This window comes from Haliotis asinina, chromosome 8 (genome assembly GCF_037392515.1).
Source record: "Haliotis asinina isolate JCU_RB_2024 chromosome 8, JCU_Hal_asi_v2, whole genome shotgun sequence".
Classification (NCBI taxonomy): domain Eukaryota; kingdom Metazoa; phylum Mollusca; class Gastropoda; order Lepetellida; family Haliotidae; genus Haliotis; species Haliotis asinina.
The window spans coordinates 3,203,795-3,226,135 of NC_090287.1; the positions used below are offsets into that span (position 1 = coordinate 3,203,795).

General features: G+C 37.0%; 1 protein-coding gene across 2 annotated transcripts in view; it reads left to right on the forward strand.

Annotated features, from left to right (window-relative positions):
* The window catches only part of LOC137293758 (sodium/calcium exchanger 3-like), a 100,678-nt gene that overhangs the window by 52,200 nt on the left and 26,137 nt on the right, over positions 1–22,341 (forward strand). For both annotated transcript variants that reach the window (XM_067824471.1, XM_067824472.1), the window contains exon 2: positions 7,466–7,566. In XM_067824471.1, coding sequence (XP_067680572.1) covers positions 7,466–7,566 — 101 coding nt within the window. The remainder of the gene's footprint in view (positions 1–7,465; positions 7,567–22,341) is intronic.

The following is a 22,341-nucleotide window of genomic DNA, read 5'->3' on the forward strand; positions in this document are numbered from 1 at the left end:
TGTCTTTACAAACTCATATACATCTAAATAAAAAGTTATAAGATTGAAATGATTAATTTTATGGTAAAATTGGACAGTTTAGATTTCAAAAAACAAAGTTTGGGTCTTATAACAACTGATTGTTATTTGGGCTTGATAATCAAAGTTACTTCATATTAACAAAATATTAAATATTCCCCCAATACTGTGTTGTGGAAGGAGGAAGCATCTTATTCAACACACCTCCACTCATACCCAAGATATTTGCCTTTGCCTCAATGTCTGTAAGAGCACTTGTAAGATTTGTAATAACAAAATAATTACTCTGGCAGTAAGTATGAGGCATAAACCCAATTGGCAATAACATATGTTCCATATGCACACCTTAAGAAGACAAATATAGCCTGAGTGAGTGAGTGAGTGAGTGATAAGAAGACAAATATAGCCTGAGTGAGTGAGTGAGTGAGTGAGTGAGTGAGTGAGAGTGAGTGAGTGAGGAAGGTCCACTCCATTAGGTACTAAAGCATGCAGTCAGCGTCATCATGGTCAGACCCAGCAGCTGTTAAATATGTATGTATATATTTCTGTGTGTTTGTGTCTGCTGTGAATAGAATATTGCCACTGTTCCTTAATGGAATGCTGAGCAGTAAATGCCTTATATTATCTTGACGATGGTTTACAGAGTCTCGGGTTTCCTTGATGGTTCAAAATATAGGCATTGACTTTCCACGTAGTAGTGGAGTATCACATGTAAATCAGAATCAGCTACATTGAATGCTGTCAGTTCTGCATTCATGAATCAGGCTGTGCCTTATCGGTAAATCTGTGTGCATAATGCATGACCGCTAACATGTAGGACATGCTTCATGTAATTTTATAATTTTAACCTAAATACTGTTACACATAGCCAGTCAATGGCAGTATCATCTATGAATCTGCAGCGCTGCAATGAATGGTTTGATGGAGTTGTCAGCCATGTTAGAGCCCTTGATGGTTGGCTTGGAAGTGTGCTTCCCTTTAATCACTGGATTTGATGCCTGAAATGGACGATTGACCATGAGCTGTAATGACTTCAGACACGTTGAGCCACACATTGAGCTGTGACAGCCAACAGTCAGGTCATATTGCTGTGAAGTCAAGGACACTCCACTTTCTTCTTCCTCTTCATAACATCTCATTTTTTAATTTGGAAAGTCAGGAGGTGAAGACAGTTAGATAGTGTCCATATGGTTACACAGCACAATGCGAATAATAATATCCAAGCAATGATGTGAGGTTGATGGGGAAAGAGTTAACATGTAAACACAAGGCCAGGACAACTGTACAAAACCCCTGTTAGTCACTCAACACTTTCCAGCACGACAGGTGAAGTGTTTGCTGGTGGCTGATATTGATCCCTCCACATCCAGTGCCTGGTGTTGCAATGCCTGGTGAACCTGATGAAAACAGGTGGTGACAGTGATGTAAGGATGTTGACAACTGACCATCTGCTGATTGGAGTTTGTCAGCATTGGCTGTAGCATATGGCTTGGTCACTTGATTGTTTTCCAGATAAGATTTAGAAGCTCTTTAGCTGTGACGTAATCATTTACAAGAAAACGTTATTCTTACCTTCAATGGTTTAATTACATGGTTGTGAGGGTACTGATTCATTATTATGAGCGATGTTTCGGTGTAGCTACAAACACCGTTACAGTACCGTTATAGCAGCTAAACCAAAACTTCACTCATATATCAAACAAGTTGTATATCTGTAGAACTCTCCTCGTTGTTCATCACACCAACTTCTAAATGCCACTCAAAGTAGTTACTTTTTCATTGTTACATGATTTTGAAGTTATTTGCTTCTCTTGAGAGGTCTACAAGAGATACTACATATGCCTGGATAATGTCCACTTTTTCAGTCATGTTGAGAATCATAGCCTTCATGTGAGATACCATGGTAACAGTTTATTTATAAAGCAGAGATATAGCTAGACATATCATATGGTAATACATCCTATAAGTAAAAGAATTATTGAGATATTTGAGAAACATATTCAGTGTACTCATGTATTTATCAATACTTACCTTATAGCAAATGTTGTATGTTCATCTGCTAGCATTTAATGACAATGATTTTGTGTATTCAGTAGAGTATAAATCCTTGTGTTTTCATGTTTCATGGGATAATTTGGTGCATGTTTCTTCTATTTGTCAGTATCTGAAACACAATGATGGTAAAGACTTTCAAATATTGATGAAATTCTACTCTGGGCTGCCTTCAACAATTGATTCAGTCTATCTGAGAGAAAATCAATGCATTTGATAAATTGCACAAAATATGATAGCATGATCTGGAGAAATATATAGATTGTTTACTCCACAGAACCTGTTCGTTGATGATGCCTTGACTATCAATAGTACCTGGTTGCAACATCTGCCTGCATCAATCACTCAAATTCCATTAAGGTCAAGCATGTTCTACAGGAACATCATGTCACTAGCTTTGCCTAATGTGCAGTCGGGTCTACTGTCTACACACAAAGCTGTTCCCATTTGCAAACATTCAGCATTAATGGCCATGCATTCTACTTTGGCCTCAACATGAACTTAATGCTCAAACGCCATAGTTTGTGCATTTCCGCCAACATGAAAATGGCAAAGCTCATCAAATTATCACCTTAGCAACAGCATCAATAGGAATTTATTCCACCTTAACCAGTTCAGAGGGTTCTTCTCGGTGCACAAACTTCCTCTTTACTGCACGCGGATCAGGTGAAGGATAGTTACAATTGATTGGTTATTGTGATTTTTGGGGTACGCTTATCGAGAGAATAGTGAATGGAAACTATGTGTGTCATGTTTTATAAATCAATTTTCATGGTGAATTGACCTGATGAAATAGATCAAAAGGATGTAGATAACTATTTATTTGTTAAAAATATGCCTTTCTTATCACAGTTTACCTGTATTCATTTCCTTTCAGATCAATATGTTTTTTCAAATGGTGCAAAGTTGTTTTTGTCTGGCCTCAAAACATGTCAGTTCTCACAAATTCACATTAAATGAAACTTAGTTCAGCTTGTATGAGTATTGATACTAGCACGTTAGATTAAACTGCTTTCAGCTTCTCTGAGTATTGATATGGGGAGTCCTCTCATGTTTAGATGTCACTGGTTTTAACTCTCTGTAATGAGGGATACATTTAGCTAGCAAATCTGCAGTCTAATTTGCTATCGATCCACAGGATGCTTTTTTCCATCCTTTTGATATTAGTGGTGCATGATTCTGGAAATAAAATTTTTTCAATCCATTCTACCATGGCAGCTCCCTCATTTTATTTTAACCCTTTTGGATCCACTGTGATTTATATTACTCTAATAAAGATCATTTTCATATTTGTGACAGTATTGGATTGATATTCTATCGGATATTTGAGAAATATTGCAAATTTGTGAATCGTGTTCATATATATCATGAGATATCGAAGTATTATGGTTCAAAGACTGGTGGTTTGGGCCGAGAGCACATGGTTTATATGGAGGCAATGGTAGGCTTAAAAGTGTATGGCAGTCTAGAGTGTAACAAGTATTACTGAGACTAAGTTTACTCAGATTGAAATGTATGGTGGAGACAAATAGCTGATCTTGCAAATATGTTACGAATATGATGAGTCTGCAACAAATATTCCTACACTGATTGTCATGTTACATATTTCTAGGATTAACTGATGCATTCTGCTAGCAGAGTATTTAGTATTTAGTTCACAGAAACTGGCAAACTGTTTCCAAAAGGTACTGAATGCGTCAGTCAGTTGACTGAATGAGGTCATAAGTTAAAGGCTAAATTTAGTGATGTATTGACTTGTTGAAGGTTTGTCCACAGACCAGTAAGTTCTAACAATGGTGGATAGATGAACATATCCAAAGTACTGCCTCCCAGCTGATATACTGAAATGGCGATGGAGATGACTCTGATTATCCTGAATGTAACATCTCACACCCCTGAGACGGTGTGATGAATGTAACATTTATTGTATCTTAACAATGAAGATGGAGTGTGTCTACCAAGAGACACAAGTTAGAATACCAGTAGTTGTTCTAAGTCAGTAGAGTTCTTGATTGGTGTGAGTTAATGAATGTCTGTGTCATGGCAGTTTCAAGAGTATCAGGTGACATGGGCATCCCAGTTGTCTGAGGCATTGCTATTTGTCATGCAGAGTTGTTGGTCACACCAAGAACCCATAGTTGTTGGTTTTCAATCCTTAGTGCAATAACCATGCTTGTAGGTGATCACATCTGCCAGGTAGTGGAAAAACTGGAATGCGGTTGGCATTAACCCAACTCACTCACTCACTCACTCAAGAAAAGCATTGGGAAGAGACACTAGCACTGATAGGGTTAACACCAGCCTGCTCCTGTAGATGATGTGTGTAGCATAATACTAGTAACCTGGATAGTTAGTTAGTAGGGTGTGAGCAAGAGTTGAAATGAATGCATTTTTGTAAGGAAAACAGTTTGGGCTCCTAGAGAAACACTTCTGAATGACAACAGGGAAAGATATCATTTTGGTTTGTGAAAATGGTCAGTGTCATTAATACTCCAACTGTGGCCTCATGAATACCAATGAGGCTGCATAAAGAAAAGTAAATGTTTCTCGGGCACATTTTTTTCAAAAGTGATTAGGGCAGAAGGTCTTTTTAGATTTTTGATAGAAGAAAAAGTGACGAGGGAGGAACACATTTTTATTATTTTTTTCTCAGAAATACAGCTTGGAAAGTTTAACACATGCTGATGAGTTGTAGTTTCAGCCACACTTGTTCTTACAGACACCCATTCTCATAGTGGACAAATGGATGATCGGGATGAGGGGAAGTCAAAATTATTTTTTTTAAATGGGAATAATAACTTGTTGCTAAAATAAAAGTGACGTGCGATGCCCAGAAACATTTAACTTTTTTACTTAGTCTTAGTGAGAAGCAGCTACTATCACTGCTGGTCTTTTATTGTGTATTGCTCTACATTCTCCAAATGATAATGATCCATTTGGCTAGTAGTGTGGATGTAGGTCATCCTACTTGTAGAACGTTCATATTGGATAATCATGTTATCTGACTAATGCTTACTGGACAAAGACCCAATGGTTTATTGTTCTATTACTAAATGACTTGCACTGATGAATATTTGTCATCGACTCAGCTTATAAACATCAATCACGGACTGATGGTCACAATAATTCTTTGTCATGGTAACCCAAACAGACATCACATGGTCTATGAAATATTGTGACAAATGGCATCATGTAAATCCATGAAAGTGCCTAAGGACCATGAAGTTCCTGCAGTAAGACAAACGTTACTCAGGTTGATGGTATGCATAATCAATTCAACATTTACCATATCAATAATCCAGTCAATGTATCTCACGTAGCTGATATTTCACTTTAAGATGTGTATTTTATGATCTGTAATAGTGTTTAATATTACTGTGAAAGACATATGTCATTGAGTGAGTGTTGTATGTCCACTGGTTGCATACCAGACATAGAGACACAGTTTGGCCTGTTCACACTGGTTGTTAAGAAATCATTCCCAGAGACCTGATTGTTGCTTTCTCTACTTCAGTTATGTTGAAGTCAGAATCAATTTAATGATAAACCTTTCTTATTTAACTGTGGTAGACAATGACATTCTGCCCTTTTTTGAATAATTTCAAGCAAAATGCCAGTCTTTATTACCTTTCAACAAATGTTTCCTGTCTTCTTCATTTGACATCCCAGACCTCACTTCCAATAACTGGAATGAAATTACCAATCCCTGTTCAATGTAATGTAAGTAGATGGACTAGGGTATCCAACACAACAATAAAAGTCCATCACGATGAAGTTGATCGCCATGACACCACTTAATTGATATTGATTCTTGCTGTACTATGTATGCAAGTCACAGTGGAGACATCTTGCCTTGACATGTGCCAAAAGTGACACAACAGACATGATAGTATCAAGGCTGTACACACAATCCTTGTGCCAATAACTGTTTGATTTTATTGCACTTGACACATAATCTATAATTCCATATATGGTAAGACTGAGGTCATTGGACAATATCACTGATTTTATGTTGTTGACCTGAAATATGGTTATTGGTGTTCCATCTAAACCTGTCTTGATATCATTGCGATATTACTTCAAGAAGCATGAAAGACTGCGTCCTATGTTGATATTGGTGATAACTTGACCATATATGGTCAGACATGGTTATACATGCATGTGTTAATGAATATGTGAGCCAAGGAACATGTAGGCAAAATGTTTAACATGGAGAAAAAATGTGAGAAAAAATGTTTAACAGCAGTGCGCGGCTTACTGCAGTCGTAGGCAGTAATTACGATCTACGCAAACACAGGGAAGGACTTGCCTGTATTGAGAGGCAAGCAGATGGACAAGAGTTTTCATTAGTGACTATCTGCTGAGGACTTAAGAACCAAATCAGTTAAACCTTTATCAATATAGAATACGATAGAGAAGGAGAGCTCAGATTCCAGACTTACTTACCTTGATCCCACTGGTAGACCCGAAATACTACACTCACTTGTTGTAATGAACATTGCAGTGTTAATTGTGTCACTCATTGCAGGTTATCGTGGGGGATATGTCTCTGTATCTTTATGGTGGGGGATATGTCCCTCTATCTTCATGAGAAGCCCTTTTATGTTGTTATTTACTCTGTAAATATTTTTGTCTGTGGAAACAAACATTAGTAATTCTATAGATAGTTTGTCTTTCAGACCCTTCTGAATAAAGAAATAAGCTAAGTCAAGTCTATATCCATTTTATCATAAATTTGTATCTTTGGAGATATGTTCTTATTGAATAAGACCTGTAATGAGGGGGGTTTGGAGTGGTGTGGAATGAAATGTTTGTTGTCTAATGTGTAAAACAATTAAATGCACAGATGTAGCTTGACTGAAACAGTCTCCTTGACCTTCATTCATATTGAATTCTATCAATACTACAGGACATGTTTACCTGTTTAGTGAACAGCTGGCATTGTCATAAAAACCAAAACAAGATTTCTTGGTAATCTCTCAGGTGCTTGCTACTTCCTATGTTTGCACTATGTCCCTGATTGTGTGATGTCAAAAAAGATGGAATACAAATATAAACACCCCATAAAGAAAGTCGTCAGGTCCTACTTTAAAGCTTAAGGGCCTAACGTTATTAATACATTGCCTTAATGCATGATAGAAGGACTTTCTTTGTACTTGTCAGAGAGCACAAGATTGTGATTAATTGTTTCTGACAATATAATGAAAAATGATTGAGAAAAACATTTTCGGGATATCCCATGTTATTATTTCAGTCAAGTTGTTTATAGGGTTTCACAGTCTTTGTTCGGATGGCTTGTAATTTATTTTCCTTTACATTTCTGGATGAAACGTGTTTGTTTTTATAACTTCAATGTTTCACATGGTCACTGATGTTTTCTTATTATTTGTTTCAGACAAGAGATAAGGATACGTATCATTGATGATGAAGAGTACGAGAAATCTGAAGTCTTCACTGTCGTCCTGGATGAACCATACTTGGTTCGAAAAGGTTCAGGTAATGCTCAGTTTTCCATATAAATTTGTCTTCTTCTATTGAAAAAATTCACAGGAGTTTATGGTGGAAGTACTGCTATACAGTACATGTATATACATTGGCTTGAAAGATATCAAAAACACAATAGAGATGAAAGAAACCTATTGTTACGTGCATGACCTCCTTATATAAATGTACGTGGATTCCGATGTCATGTAAATTGTTGTTTTGGGGGTTTTTTTCAGTAAAAAATCTTCTATGCTATTATATAGCAGATAAGTACTTATGTGTTTGTGAGTTCAAAATATTGATGAAGTGCTGAATATGGACTCCATGAACAGCTGTCTTCAATTTCAGCACTAACACCTGTGTCTGTACAGCTGACAAGATGCTATCGTCATTGCTATACTGTAGATGTGAGCATGTATCCTGTCTAAAGGACAAAGCTTTGTGGTTGATATCTCTTGCTTGTGGGTATGTGACGTAGTACCCTGGTTATAAGTAAAGATTGTGTTTTTATCATCATAATCACCAACACTCTCCCCAGCAAATCAAGCTAATCAACCTTTCACGTTGGTACACCCAGTGATTGTAGATAGCCACTAGAAACGTGATTTCTTGTGCTCCGCACAATTATGTACCATGAGGTGCATGGCATAGTGATTAGGCGGACATTGTGATTAGGCAGGTGATGGGTCTGCTCCAGTGCTGTTGTATGGGGAAATTTTAGACTGCTTTGTGGAATGTTTCACTCACAGAAAACATTCATTGATGTATCTTTGCGGAAGGTTAAAAGGTGACTTCCAGTAATGCAATTTCTGGTGTCTGGAACATTTTCAAAAAGACTTCTTTGTTTCTCATTCTGATTGATATTCAGTATTATGCAATTGATTTATCAGCTTCAAACTTTATATTGAATAGTGAATAATTTATCTGCCTTGAGCTTGAAATGCTATACAAGTACATAACACTACCCTCTTCCATCGTGGTTATAGCTGTGAGTCTGTTCCTTTACTAACAAGTTTTGCATTAGCTTAGTAAGCAGTCATGGTTGCCCATTTTCATTCTGTAATGAGTAGCATGAAAGACCTCATCAACTTGGAAGGATTTGCATGTCTAGCATCAGGTTCTCACTGGGAAAAGATGTTTTGCTGCAGGATAGAAAGGAACTGGCTCATTGGCTTGTTAGGGTATATATTGACTGTTCTCTGTCACAAATCTGACAGGTCATTTAGTTGCTTCCCTCCTGTAGATGGCAGAAAGAATATGTATTTACGTCAGAGGTGTAAAGATATGCATATATGTCAGAGGTGTAAAGATATGTATTGATGTCAGAGGTGTTGCTAGTCGGTGTCAGCTGTATGGGGTTGCATGTGAACTGTGTGAGGTCAGTTGTGCATAAGCTATTGAAGGTCTCCTAGTACGACATATGAATATTATGTGTATTGGGAATTTCAGGATTGATCACTTACTGTTTTATTAATGGAATGTCATCAGCAAACACACTTAGTGTTATGTAGGTGTTGTTATCGAATAGTCAGTGTATAACAGGACAGAGTTAGTGCCTGCTTGATACTTGGAATGATGCCTGATGATATTTGCTGTAGACTCCCTCAGTTATTGCTTGATAATGAGATTTTTCCTCATTGCCCTTCCTTTAGGACATAGGTTTCAGTTTCACCTATAAAGTTAACAGAGCAGGGACATTTTAATAAGAAATCATAATTGCATGTTTACTGAAGGTTTTGGAACCACTCTTGTACATGTCCGTAGCTGCATCAACTTGTCCCAGGCCTTTCGCCATTGTGTGAATGATTTTTGGCTAAATCTTTTATTTAAGTCATTCGTGTCACAATTTCACAACAGTTTTATTTCAAGATGAACAAAAAGTCATACAAGCAGAACTTTATCATTAGCTATTGCTGGTCTATTGAAGTAAGACGAAATCAAATCCCTGCATAAAAGGGTGAAGTAGAGCCAGTTGAGTGCAGCTCAAAGACTGAAATCTATTGGGATTTTTACTTAAATTGTGAACTGAACAGTATGTTAGTTCCCTCTCATGTACATGGTGGAGCTTCAGGAGAAATACATAGACAAGATTGGACATGTAGTTGTATGTGCTTTATAAGTGGTCAGTATTCTACTTGCTGAATATATGCATCAGTATACATACTGTAAACTGTCTTATTTCTGCACCTTTAAATTTTCGCAACTGATGGTCACTAAACCTTTTCGCGCCTTCTTATTTTCGAGAGGTGATCTTGACACAGGGGCGTCTGTAAATGTTTTTACACGACACGTAGGTTCGTGACCATTGAGCTGTTACAAAATAAAAAGATTTGTGAAGTGATTCAACAACACAAATTAATATGATTGATTTCAGAATTAATCGTTAGGTGTTAGAGCAATGAAAATAGAACGTGATTGAGCCGTGTTAATCCAGATTAGCCCAGCGGTGGCACGTGATTGAGCAATGACACCTGTATTGTTTTTGTGTTGTTCTCTTACCTGAATAGAGTGTATGATATATCTATATTATCGCGTGTTTTTTTTCTCATGTGAAGTCTGACGCAAAATTCGCAAAAATTAAATGGTTGCGAAAATTTGGCTGTTTACAGTATGCCATAGGACCCAGACACTGAGTTATCTTAGGGGTATGAAAATACTTACGAGTAAACATGGAAATGAATCTGGTATTTTAATCAAAAGAAAGCTCAAGGTTTGCAAATGTAAACTGACTGTCCTTCAAGGTTCTTAGTAAAAGGCATTAGACTGTTTGAGACAGATGTGTTCACAGGGTTTTTCTGGCAGATCTGTCAGGCGGTGTCACACTTTCTAGTGCTTAATCTCTCTTGTGTATGTCAATTTGGTTCACTTGTTTTATGGTGTGTCTTTTTAATTCACAATTATCCAGAAACCAAACACATATTTGTGCTTATCTATTGCCAGCATTTGCAACAATTTTCTGAAGTATTTTTGGCAGTGTCTCAACTATTTGGCACAACACATTGTGATCTTCAGTTCATTTAAGCATCATATCTAGAACTTCCACAGTTTCTACTTTTCCACTTACATGGAGTTGTTTCTGTATACCAAACTGGTGTATTGTCAGACTAAATGTTAGTGTGTAGTGGAACCTTACCCATGTAAACATGTAGCTCTTCACAGCTGTAGACCTAATTTATATGCACATGATCCGGTGATATTACATATAGGAGAAATTTGTGTTGTATGTTTTTAAAAGTAGACATCTTTCTACATTTGGACAGGAGTTTTATCAGATTATAGATTGGTAGTTTTAGATAGTTTTATAGATAGTTTTATAGATTGGTCTAGGTTTCTTCACAACAGATTTGATGAGTAAGCCAAAGATGTAGATTTATGTGGAACCAGATATGCACGTATACATACCTCTCTGACAAAAAGCACTCGCAGACAATAGTCGTAGATTTATGTACAACCAGATGTATACCTCTGACCAAAAGCAGTAAGCAGTTACTATCCAGTGTTATCGCAAACAGTTACTTGCCCTCCTATAAAGTAGAAATGAGAGGCTGTGAGGGTGTCTGCAGGTTTACTGTTAATCTTATATAGCAGTATTAGATAAAAGTGTAATGATACTGGTATGTATTATACTCGTACTAAAGTATACAGCTGGTATTAGAAAAAGGTATAGTATTGTTGACATATATATTTTCCAGAATTTACTTCTGTTAGTTTTTGTCTGATGACGGTGTGATCATAAAAGATACTGCACCATTTGCTGAAGTTCTTGATTATTGCAAACAAATACTGAAGCAATTGCATAAATCTACAGGGGCGTGTCTTAAGTAGAAACAGTGGTAGACATATGGGTGTATAGACCCTACCCTAGTTCTGTATAAAAAGGAAATGGATGTAACCATGAAACCACCCCCTCCTCAATCAAAATTAGATTTCACCACATAAAATATTTTAATTTTTATTTTAATATATATAGGTTGAGGCCTATGGATCAAAAGTTTTCATACGAAATGAGCTACAAATGGTCACAATCGGACCATACTTTCAAAAGTTATATGCCATGTCTCACCGAAAACAGCTACCTCCGCAATTTCACGCCAAGATGGTGGATCACCCAAGACAGTGAAAACACATCTTTTAAAGCAGGGGTCTAAAAACTTACTGCAACATCTATGTATCATTTCTTTGACAAGAAGCGGGCATTTTCTCCCAAACCATTGGCAATCATACTGACTTGTCAGCTATAGATGTGGGACTGCATAGCGTTGTGATCAAAGGTTTAGCTGATCATGCCAAGGTCATACTCTGAAATTTTCACAGTAAATCAAAATTTTACTTTTTACGTCTTATAATTTCTGGTGTTCCCCACCATGATTTTGTTGGAATACTGGTAAAACTATATTCTCGCATATGGTACACTAGGTAGTTGCCGCCAAGTTTAACCCTGCAATGTCAAGCAGATTGAATAATGACCACAGTGCTAGTCGGTACTGACGGGGACTTCAATGGAAGTGACCATGTGAGCTGATTAATTCTCTTGTTCAGGGATTCATGGATTGGCATGGACATTGGAAGGCGCTCTCTGTCACAGAAATATTGGCTTTCTGTTCAATCATTGGCAACCTCTTACATTTAATCTTGAGTCCATGAAGGACAAACAGTTTTATTTCATTCAGCCTTCACACCGTGTACAGGACTTGGGGCAGGGACAGTGTTGTGAGAGGGTAATAGAGAACAGTAGTATACCGACTCAGTGTGTCTTACTTCACAGTCTGCTGATTGCCTGCAAGGTGTGTTTAAAAAACAGTAACAACGTTAATTAGCAGCAAAGTTTTCAGTGTGTAATGACGTTAAGGGATGTCCACAAAACTTTCATATAAGCAAAACTCGCATGTGATCTGAACGATGCAGTATTGTTTAGGAAATGGTGCATCTCATTTCCTAAACAATACTGCATCGTTCAGATCAGATGTGAGTTTTGCTTATGTGAAAGTTTTGTGGACATCCCTTAACAGGTCATGTCAAAGTAGTCTTTGCAGAATTTTATTGATCCATGAAAAGACATTTGATACAAAGTTTAGAAAGGTCTCTATCCAGAATTAGAAAACCAAAAGGTAAAGTACCTTTCTTGAATATATATATTACCATACATCACCGTATGTATAAGACTGTATCCGTCTTATAAGAGCTTTGGAAAGTCTCTTCCATTTCAAATGTTTCAAATTTTACCTGTCCTAAAGCAAGAGATGCATGAGGATTTTGACAGAATGAAGTCATAAAGCCCATGTCCGTCATGTGAAACACTCTGTGTTAACCTTTAGAAGATTGTATAGTTAGAAAATGTATTTCTACTGTCCCGTTAATAACCCAGTAGGCGACACAGTGAATGGTCCATTGAAAGGTCAATCTGACGTGACCCGTTGTGGGATGTCCTCAGATCTTTGTTTTGCAGTAGCGAGGACTGAGATCTGATCTTAATGAGACTGAAACAATACTTGACCTTTTTAAGAATACACAGTAAAACCCTATTTAATCACCAGCTGTAAACTGCACCGAGGGATGATTGTAGGGAGGCCTAAAGCATGAAACAGACTGATGTGGTCTGTCTCAGTCCTAATATCATTATGACCTTCACCACCAATGGTTACTGTAGTACACAAGCCCAAAAGGAAGAAAGTGCACGTTTGTACAGGTTCTAAACATGGCCTATATCTCTGGCTCATCTTTTTGTTTTGCTTTTATTTCAGAATTAATTTCATTGTTGTTCATTGATTTGATGCACAGACTGGAGTGTGATCTGTATTCAGGAAATATACCAAGAAATAATTTTCAGATTGAGCTTACTGTAGGATGCAAGGAGCTACCGTTAGACTTTGATCTTGTGGCAAGTTATTGGCTAACATCATCTATCTGGAATTGATCTGGTTTTGTTTTTATCAGCAAGATCTGTTTAAAAATATAGACATCACATGGGATATCTTCCATTTTCACATCATATTTCATCAAGTCTGTACAATCTAAGAGTGAAGTATATATCACTAGGTTGCCAGATTAATCGAGAAAAATTGTGATGTTTCCTCCTACTGAGAAAAGCCAGGCCTCTTGCAGGGATTCCTCCGTCCTGAGGTAAATAGTTTCAATTATGTCCTCTCCTGGCATCATGGTGTGTCCACAGTGAGCAGGACAAGAACATCCCTGGTCATTAACTGCAGGAAGCAGAGACAAAGCCTGTGTTGGTCTTTCTGATAGGCAATATGTAAGTGGTATTTGTCCATCAGATGAGAGGTTCATGGAAGTTGAGTGACCAGTGCTCTTCTCTTGCGGCAGCTCTTGCACTGTTTGATCACATATGCCGAAATGTCACTGCCTGATGAAGCTCTGCAGGCAACTTAGTGGCTGGTAGATACTGATGACAAATGGCAACATTGTGAAATATTGTCGTAGTAGGCAGAAATAACCTGTGGGTGTTCTTGGTTTATATAAAGTTTATATAACAGATACCCAGATAAAGTTGTCCTGAAGGTGTAGGTGGTGTAACAGGGATTTATGGTCGATTTTGAAATGGCAGGTATGATTCATATGTCGAGGAGAAGGTCATAGAAAAATACTTTGCAAGATATGCTGGCTCAGTTGTTGTTAGGATTTACCACAGCATCAACACCATGCTTTGCTTCACACACATCATGGGTTCATTGAGGACCACTGACTTGACAGTTCCCAGCATCATTGTAAGGTTATGTGCTTTGCTTTCCTTATTGTCTCTATTGATGATATGAAGGAATACTTCTCTCTGGACAGCAATATATGATCCTGATTATGACCTAAATTTAAAAACTTGATTAGAAGTACATTTGAAATAATTAACAGTGTGTTTTCAATTGAGTTTTCCAGGAGGAATATTTTACACTGTATAATAATGTCATTTTCCTGTGTGTTAAGTGCAGTTCACTACCCCTAAACAGTCTCTGCTGAATCAATATTTATCTTGCAAGTTATGGTTTTAGCAATTTTATATCATGCAAGTATCTGCTTGCAAATCTATAAAGCAGTGAACTCAGTTCAGTTGAGAAACATAGTTTCCAGAACTAGCCAAACAATTGGAAGTATCATGCAAATAAAATTGACAGGATTAAGATGTTTTATTACCAAACCTGAATATAAATTCTCAGATATTCTCCATGGGGTATTTAGCATTTGTAAATAGTTACCTTCAAGCGGAAAAGCTTCTCATTGTTTCTAGAATAAAGGTGTGGGTTACATAGATTAATTTTCTCTTTGTGATAATGCACTTGTAAGTTATTTGGCAAAACATTTGTATTTGCATTCAGATTTTGTTTCTTGTTTTTCTGTGTATTTTGTACTGGATTTACATCCTGAAGTGTTTAAGACCTCGTTCCTCACCACCTTGAGTAGTTATCCCAGTGGAAGTGGATTAGCTGGAGTGTAGTCTTAAGGCTCTGACTCACCAGCTCTGGTTTCACTATCTAGATCAATCTTTTTGTAACCATTAATTCATCATGGCCAGTTCAGAATGGTTAGCTATGCACCCAAGGGTGATCCTTGATTCATGGAGTTATCAAGCACATTGACTGCTCCAAGAGCAAATTTAGACAATGCACAAAGTTTGTATACAATGCTTTTAGTAGTGGTTAGCATTAATATGCATTCCTATCTCAGCATGGGCGGAATTATGCAAGATCTTAATATTCGACCTTAATCAGGCCTTGGGGAATGTAAGAAAAATGAGTTTTGTACTTTTGGATGACTGCACTGCCAGATATAATCGGATGTGCTGAATGTATTATACACACACAACAATAAGATTTGTTGCTCTAGCTAGACCTCTACTGTAAATTATATTTGTGTAACTGTACATTATGGAGTGAAATCTGTTGAGGTATGGCAGCAGTCAGTGAAAACAGAGTAGATGGAAACAACATGAGTAAGTTACTTCCTATTTATTAGGGATATTCACTAATGCATATTCACACACACTGAATATGCCAAAATGCATGATGAATAACATAACTGCAAGATCAGTACCTTCTTCCAAATTATGTTCATCATCTTAATACTCTTCCATAACTTTTCATGTCTTGTGTTACTGGCAAGCTGAAGGGTTAACTCTTGCAAGGTATTCATGTGCATTGCAAACACATACAAAGAAAATGTAAGTGATTTCAGAAACCCACACTGATCAGTGACTAGAGACTGAGCCAGAGACACCAGGTGTGGGATGGCATGATTGCCATGTGAGAAAACAATGTGAGTAGCTACTGCTGTCCTCTACTATCTGAAGGACTGAACTATGTTCTGGGTGCTGTCATATGTATTGTTGTCAAACAGTGGATTCAATGGTTGGACTAAGTGACTTGGCATGTCATTGTAACCCGGAGGTGATCACTTGTTTGCCTGTAATACTGCGTAAACAACATTTATTCATTCACTAATTGACACAGGAGCCCCACTTGTTGAGCTGTCTGTTGTTACCACACATTGATATGATAAATACAATAATGTATGCCTTTAAAAGTTCTGAAGAATGCTATTTGCAGCATGTGACACGTAATCAGCATTGTTTCACAGGAAAAATTGTGCCTTTGCTCATATTAGCAAAATGATTGTATTTCCTGTGCACCTGCCATCAACACAAGAATGTGTAATTTAAGTTCACACTAATTTTCTTCTTGCTATCACTATCTGCACATCATTCAAAAATAATCTTTCCTTTAAGTGCATTGGATTTCTCCTGGATTACAGCAATTAATAGCAGTTGTCATTCAAGTATTCCCACATGTTTGCTTCACAACTAATTATCACTTTTTATGCTTTGTAACTGATATTGTTGAAGATAATTTCTAATTGTATGGAGGAATAATGGATTTTATATTTAGGTATTTCAGTTATCAAGAATGAACTCATGTAATGGAAATGTTATGGTTGTTTGGGTATTACATTTTGAGAGAATACTGACTGTTCTGAAGTAGTTTTCTTCAGAACAAAGTATGTGGAGTTGCTTCATTTCATAATACTTGGAACACGGTTCAACTACTGAAGATGTGTGCTGGACATTCTTGATGGGAAATCTGTGTAGGTAGCATGTTGTAGCTTTCTGGATTTGTTTACCACAGTGTTCTTGTCAAGCCGTAAAAGGGTTTTCCGTCATCAGCTAAAGTGCTCATTAGCTCAATCCAAGGGTAGCTGCTGAGTGTTTGGTTGTGACCATGAGAAAACTTTGTGATATCTACAGTATTCCAAGATTCCCTATGATGACTTTCTCTTCACTTGAAGCGTTCCATGGTACAGTAAAGTGGGAATGTGATTATGTTTATAGCAGAGAAGGTTTGTATCATAATGGAACAGAATTTGGGAAGAGATCTGTATCATAAGTGACCACTTTACATTTTATTGGCTCATGTAGCTTATATTTCACAATTCTAGTGAAACTGCAGTCATTATGGACTGTGACATTGAAGCACAAAACAAGATAAGACGTTCAGTATGGTTTTAGAGCACTGACATCAAGTACTAATCATCCAATCCAACATAAACGGTGAAGTTTAAGACCCAGAGATCTGACTGTGATTCTTCATTGAGACACTTCTCATGTGTTTCTTGTGAAGTGTGTCTTGATCAACAGCCAAGATTCTAGGTATTTAGGCCCCTTGTTTCTTTTCCCTATCATCTACAAGCTGAGATGATTATTCATCTGCCACTGCAAAGTGGAGCAACCTTGCTCTGTTTGCTGAAACTCTCTCTATTGCTCTTGACTCTAACATTGTCAGAAGTACTTTCTCATTAAAACTCTTTGACATAGTGGTAAGGGGTTGACATCTTGGAGTATGCTCTGGCTATCAGTGCCATTCATTTGGTTCTATTTGCTACCAGTTTTGAAAGAAAACTAAAATAATCTCATCAATAGCGCCTCTTAACACAGCATCTGATAATGAGTGTCAGTCATCTTCTGGTAAAAACAAATCATGGAAATTTAGACATATATAAATAAAGGAGGAAGGGTAGAGTAGTATTCTCTAATCACACTGAGGGCCTGGGTTGGATTTCCCATGAGTGAATTATATCAGCACGATTTCTGGAAAATTGTCTGGTACAGTTTGGTACTAAATGATTTATTGGTCCAGCAAGCCTGATTTATATTTCAGCTTACACCAGTGAATTAGTGAATTTTACAAATCTGTGATTACTCATAACTTTCAAACATTATAGGGCAAAGAAAAAGGATATAGACATTTTTTCAGATGGAATTCATGGCTTCTCCCATTTAGTACTTATTTCATACCTAAATAGGGTGATTATTTTTGTGGTATCAGAGATGATTAATGACTGATGACAAAGGAGAATGTTTGAACCTATCGTCAGTCTTCTGATGCATAAATATACTAATTGCACTTTGGCTTGTTAGTTTTAATTACTTTCACTGTCAACTTCACAGTATTAAAATGCTTGTTTTCTTACATTTTCATTGTGGTGCTCTTTTTCTGTAGAATATAGAAGTTTTAGAAACTTGCAACATATGTCATATTTGGGGTTTCACTTCCTCTGTAAAGTACAAATTCTAGTACTTTTTTGGGTGAAAATTATGCTGAAGAATCACATGGCAAGTATAGGATTTCAGAGATAGAATGAATTTCTGTAGAGCAAGGGACTTGATTGTGTGTCAGAGATAGAATGAATTTCTGTAGAGCAAGGGACTTGATTGTGTGTCAAGTGACGGATGATTTGTGTTTGAAAAGACTGTGTTTTAAATGTATCAGCAAACTATGAAAGGTATCACCTTACCTCAGGACATGAACCATTTCCTTCTTTACATCGGTCGCTAAGGGTGGATTGTTAGGGTAATAAGGGAATAGCTGCAGTCTGTGCACATACTCTTTCACCAGAATTTACTGGCAGAAAGATGTTGTTACTACCATTAGGCACGGAGTGGAACAATAACAGGCTGAGTGTACTTTTGTTTTTGTGTGGGGTAGATAACACAAAGTTTGAGGTAAAGTCATTAAAGGTGTCACTAACACAGGTGTGAATGAAATCAACAAAGTTCTGTTACTTGTAGCTGTGTAAGAAAAGAGAGCTGTGCTACATTTGTATAAAAATTGAAAAATTTAATAGACAATTAAATATAAGACTTTGATTTGCTGTTTTTCTGTTCATGAGAATTAACAAAAAAAATTGCTCATTGATGCCAAAATTTGATATGGAACCTTATGGTAAAAATGTTTTTCAAGATTACCTTTATTACCATTGTTCATTTACAAAGATGTTTCCAACCACATTACTGAATTGATTGCATTATATTTACGTCTTGAAACTCCCCTTAAAGAATTCCTTGGGTTGAACAAATCCTTATGATGAGCAACAAATATATTGGGTTAGACATTGATCAGACCCAAACAGTGACTGGTGGAAGATCTTCTAAACCTTACAAGTGAATCTCCTGTGTAATAACTTATTGTTATGCAGAGAGTCTTTGAAGGCCTCTCAAGACTTTCATTTTGTCCTGAAGGTTTTCACAAATGGAACGTTGTGTGTCATGGTGAGTTCAAAAAGAGAAACCTATCCATGTACATTATGAGTCATGAAATTTTATTGATTAAAAAGTTTTCAAGTATTAATGTTTTGCAGGTACCCTTTTATGGTAGAAGATGTTAAGGACCAACCTGTTCATTCATATAGCTGAACTGAATCTGTCATGCTTTGACAAATTTACTTTAGCAGTGTGAGTGAATCAGTTAGTCCTTAATGTTTTTTGAGTAGTATATCATACCATTATTCATGGACACTGAGAAACATTTTCTGAAAATGATTGATTTCATCACAGTGTTACAATATCTGTCTCTTCCTGGGATGTCATCCTTCTGTCATGTGTGAACTTGTCATTTATTTAGGCTGAAAATTAAGATTGATCAGATCTTTTTCTTTTATTTGCAATCATTTGCACTGATTCCTTGCAGTCTGATGAGATCCTCAATCAATTGAGTAGCATCACGTTCATCTGAAAATTGCCATTACATTTGGAGGAGCCATTAAATATCAGTCAATGAGCATCCCTTGTTGATGGTCCATGTTTCTCAGGGCATTGCATTTGCTGGGAAATAGATCTAGATCACCTAGATTTCATCTAAGACTAGTAGTTATATTAGGTGCAGAAGACAATTGCAATCCCCTTTTTCTTTTCACTGGGTCTTGCTGTCTAACCCTGAGAAACACCAGTGGAGCTGGTGACAAGATTGTCTTCTTGTGAAGAAAAAGGTGAAAAAATGTAATAGTAGACTATGTGACCACTTTTAAATTCCTCTCACGTGTCATTGCGAAAACCAAGGAGACTGAGCTCTACAGAAGAGCATAGACAGCAGCAAACTATGTTGACTTTGATATCATTGGATTTGCAGACTTTTAATGGATCAATGTACATAACCAAACCTAACAGCTGTTAGGTAGGTTGAAGAATGTGTCTTAAAGGTTCACATATGTAACCTAAGTGTAAAGTAGAGGATTATTATGTGCAGTCTGAATGACCTCCACTTCTGGTTCCAATCTCCTGGAAGATTCATGTGAATTGTCCACAGTTAATATGTCGCATTTTCTTTTAACACAAGCCGACTTACAGCACAGCTAAGGCAGTTTGTGCTGAAACTGTAGATATATACTGATGTGTGTTTACAACAAGTACTTAATGTGTCCATTGTATGGGAACGTGATGCACAAAGTAGAAACCTGTTTAAAAGTTTCAAGAATTTATGTAGTTCAGACCTTTTCTTGAGGGAGGAAAGTTCTCATCTTTGTTACAACTTGCTGTATTCCTCTTAGCCTTGATCTATGTTTATTAGATACCGCACTAAAACTATTAATACAGAATAAGATCAATGCTATTTGAAATGTTTGATAACTTTAGAAAGTGTACTGCAGTGGTTAGGCCTGCTGCTAAACTCAGCATGCCTGTTTTCTTAGATATTCCATATAACATCTAGTAATTTTTAAGTGTTTATATCTCTGTGTAAGTACATTACTCAGTGTTAGATTTGGGTGAAATTTTGAGTGGGTCCAAATTGATGAAAATATTGTTTCTGGACCCCCTCCAATGTTAAATAGATGGGCAGATGTAAAATAGAGGGGGTCATCACTGAATTTGATGAGTCAAAACACTCCAAAACCCTCTCTTGAGCCAACACTAATTACTTGGTCAAAGTAGTAACTGTAAACCACACATTCTTGGCAGAAGTTACAGTATTATTACTGTCATTAAGATTGTGTTTCTGGTTCAGTGTGGTGCTGGCAGGAGATATGGTTGCATCGTTAATAATTATCCTCAGATTGTGTCTTGCTCTACAGGCTGTACATTGCCATTAAAGGAAATTCATCAAAGTGTTGTGATAACTTAACAAGATACAAAGAAAAGCAGATGTTAGTTTGTCACAGTTCTAATGAAATATTCAATCTATTTTGCCTCAGTGAGATGAAGATTTGATATGCTGATAAGTATATCATCATGGGTAACTTTTTCTATTCTTTTTGCAGGATATCTTGTAGGGAGACCCATGAAGGTCCCGGGGCAGAACAGGCCTTCAGCAACCCATGCTTGCCTTAAAAGGCGACCATGCTTGTCATAAGAGGCGACTAACGGGATCGGGTGGTCAGACTTGCTGACTTGGTTGACATATGTTACGGTTCCCAATTGCACAGATTGATGCTCATGTTGTTGATCACTGGATTGTCTGGTCCAGACTTGATTATTTACATACCGCCGCCATATAGCTGGAATATTGCTGAGTGCGGTGTAAAACTAAACTTACTCACTCTTGTAGTGAAGTTAATAAGTGCAAGGACACTGTTCTAAAGAGAATACTTGGTGTGTGCTTTGATGGCAGATGTGCACTGTTTACATGGGATTATGAATAACATGTGCCTGAACATGTTTTGGCAATGACTTTTGATTAGGTGTTTCACTTTTTAAAAAGTCATTTGGGAAATGAAAACTGCTGCTTATTAGACTGTGGTAGTACTTGAGAATGGTAAAGTTTGTTGTCTATGAAATGTTATCATGTGTCTTATGAAAAAGAAGAAAGCAATGTTTATTGGACATGTCATTTCAAATACTTCATGTTTTCTCTAGCCATGTGTTGCAGTAAATGCTGTATTTCACAAGAGCACATAAACCTATATTACCATCACCTGGAGCATTTTTCCTTTTGTACTGAAATTGCTATCAGCATGAGCAAGGTTGATTTTCATCCTGACACCTTAGGCCATTTTTGTATGATATATTGTTATGATGGCTGATTTTGCACCTTTCACATCAGCCTAAAGAACAAGTCACATCACAGAACTGCCATATATGTGTAGAAGTGTTAGGATATGGTGCAATGTTTCTGGAGGATATTAGAGGGCTGTGAGATGTGATAATTATGATGGATAATGGGATATGGTGTGCCTGGCAAGCTGAAAAATGGCTACCATTGTTCCTTAAAGATTAACAATAGCGCTCCCATGAGATCAATAGCTTTTCTTCACCAATACCATCACACTGGATACCATTGTTCCTCTGTTGTTACCATCTTTGTCAAAGGAATGTTATGTACAATGCCCTGTGTTCTGATGTATAGTGTCTTTCTGTAAGATCTCTTGTTGCCTATACGTTTTGTCCTTGTGACCCTGAACACTTGTCACTGTATCATTAACTTTTTATATGGGAATTACATTCTTTTAACACAGGACAGTGAAAGTAAATATCTTTTTCATCATTTGCACATACATTTTTAATTGATAATTCTTGTAACA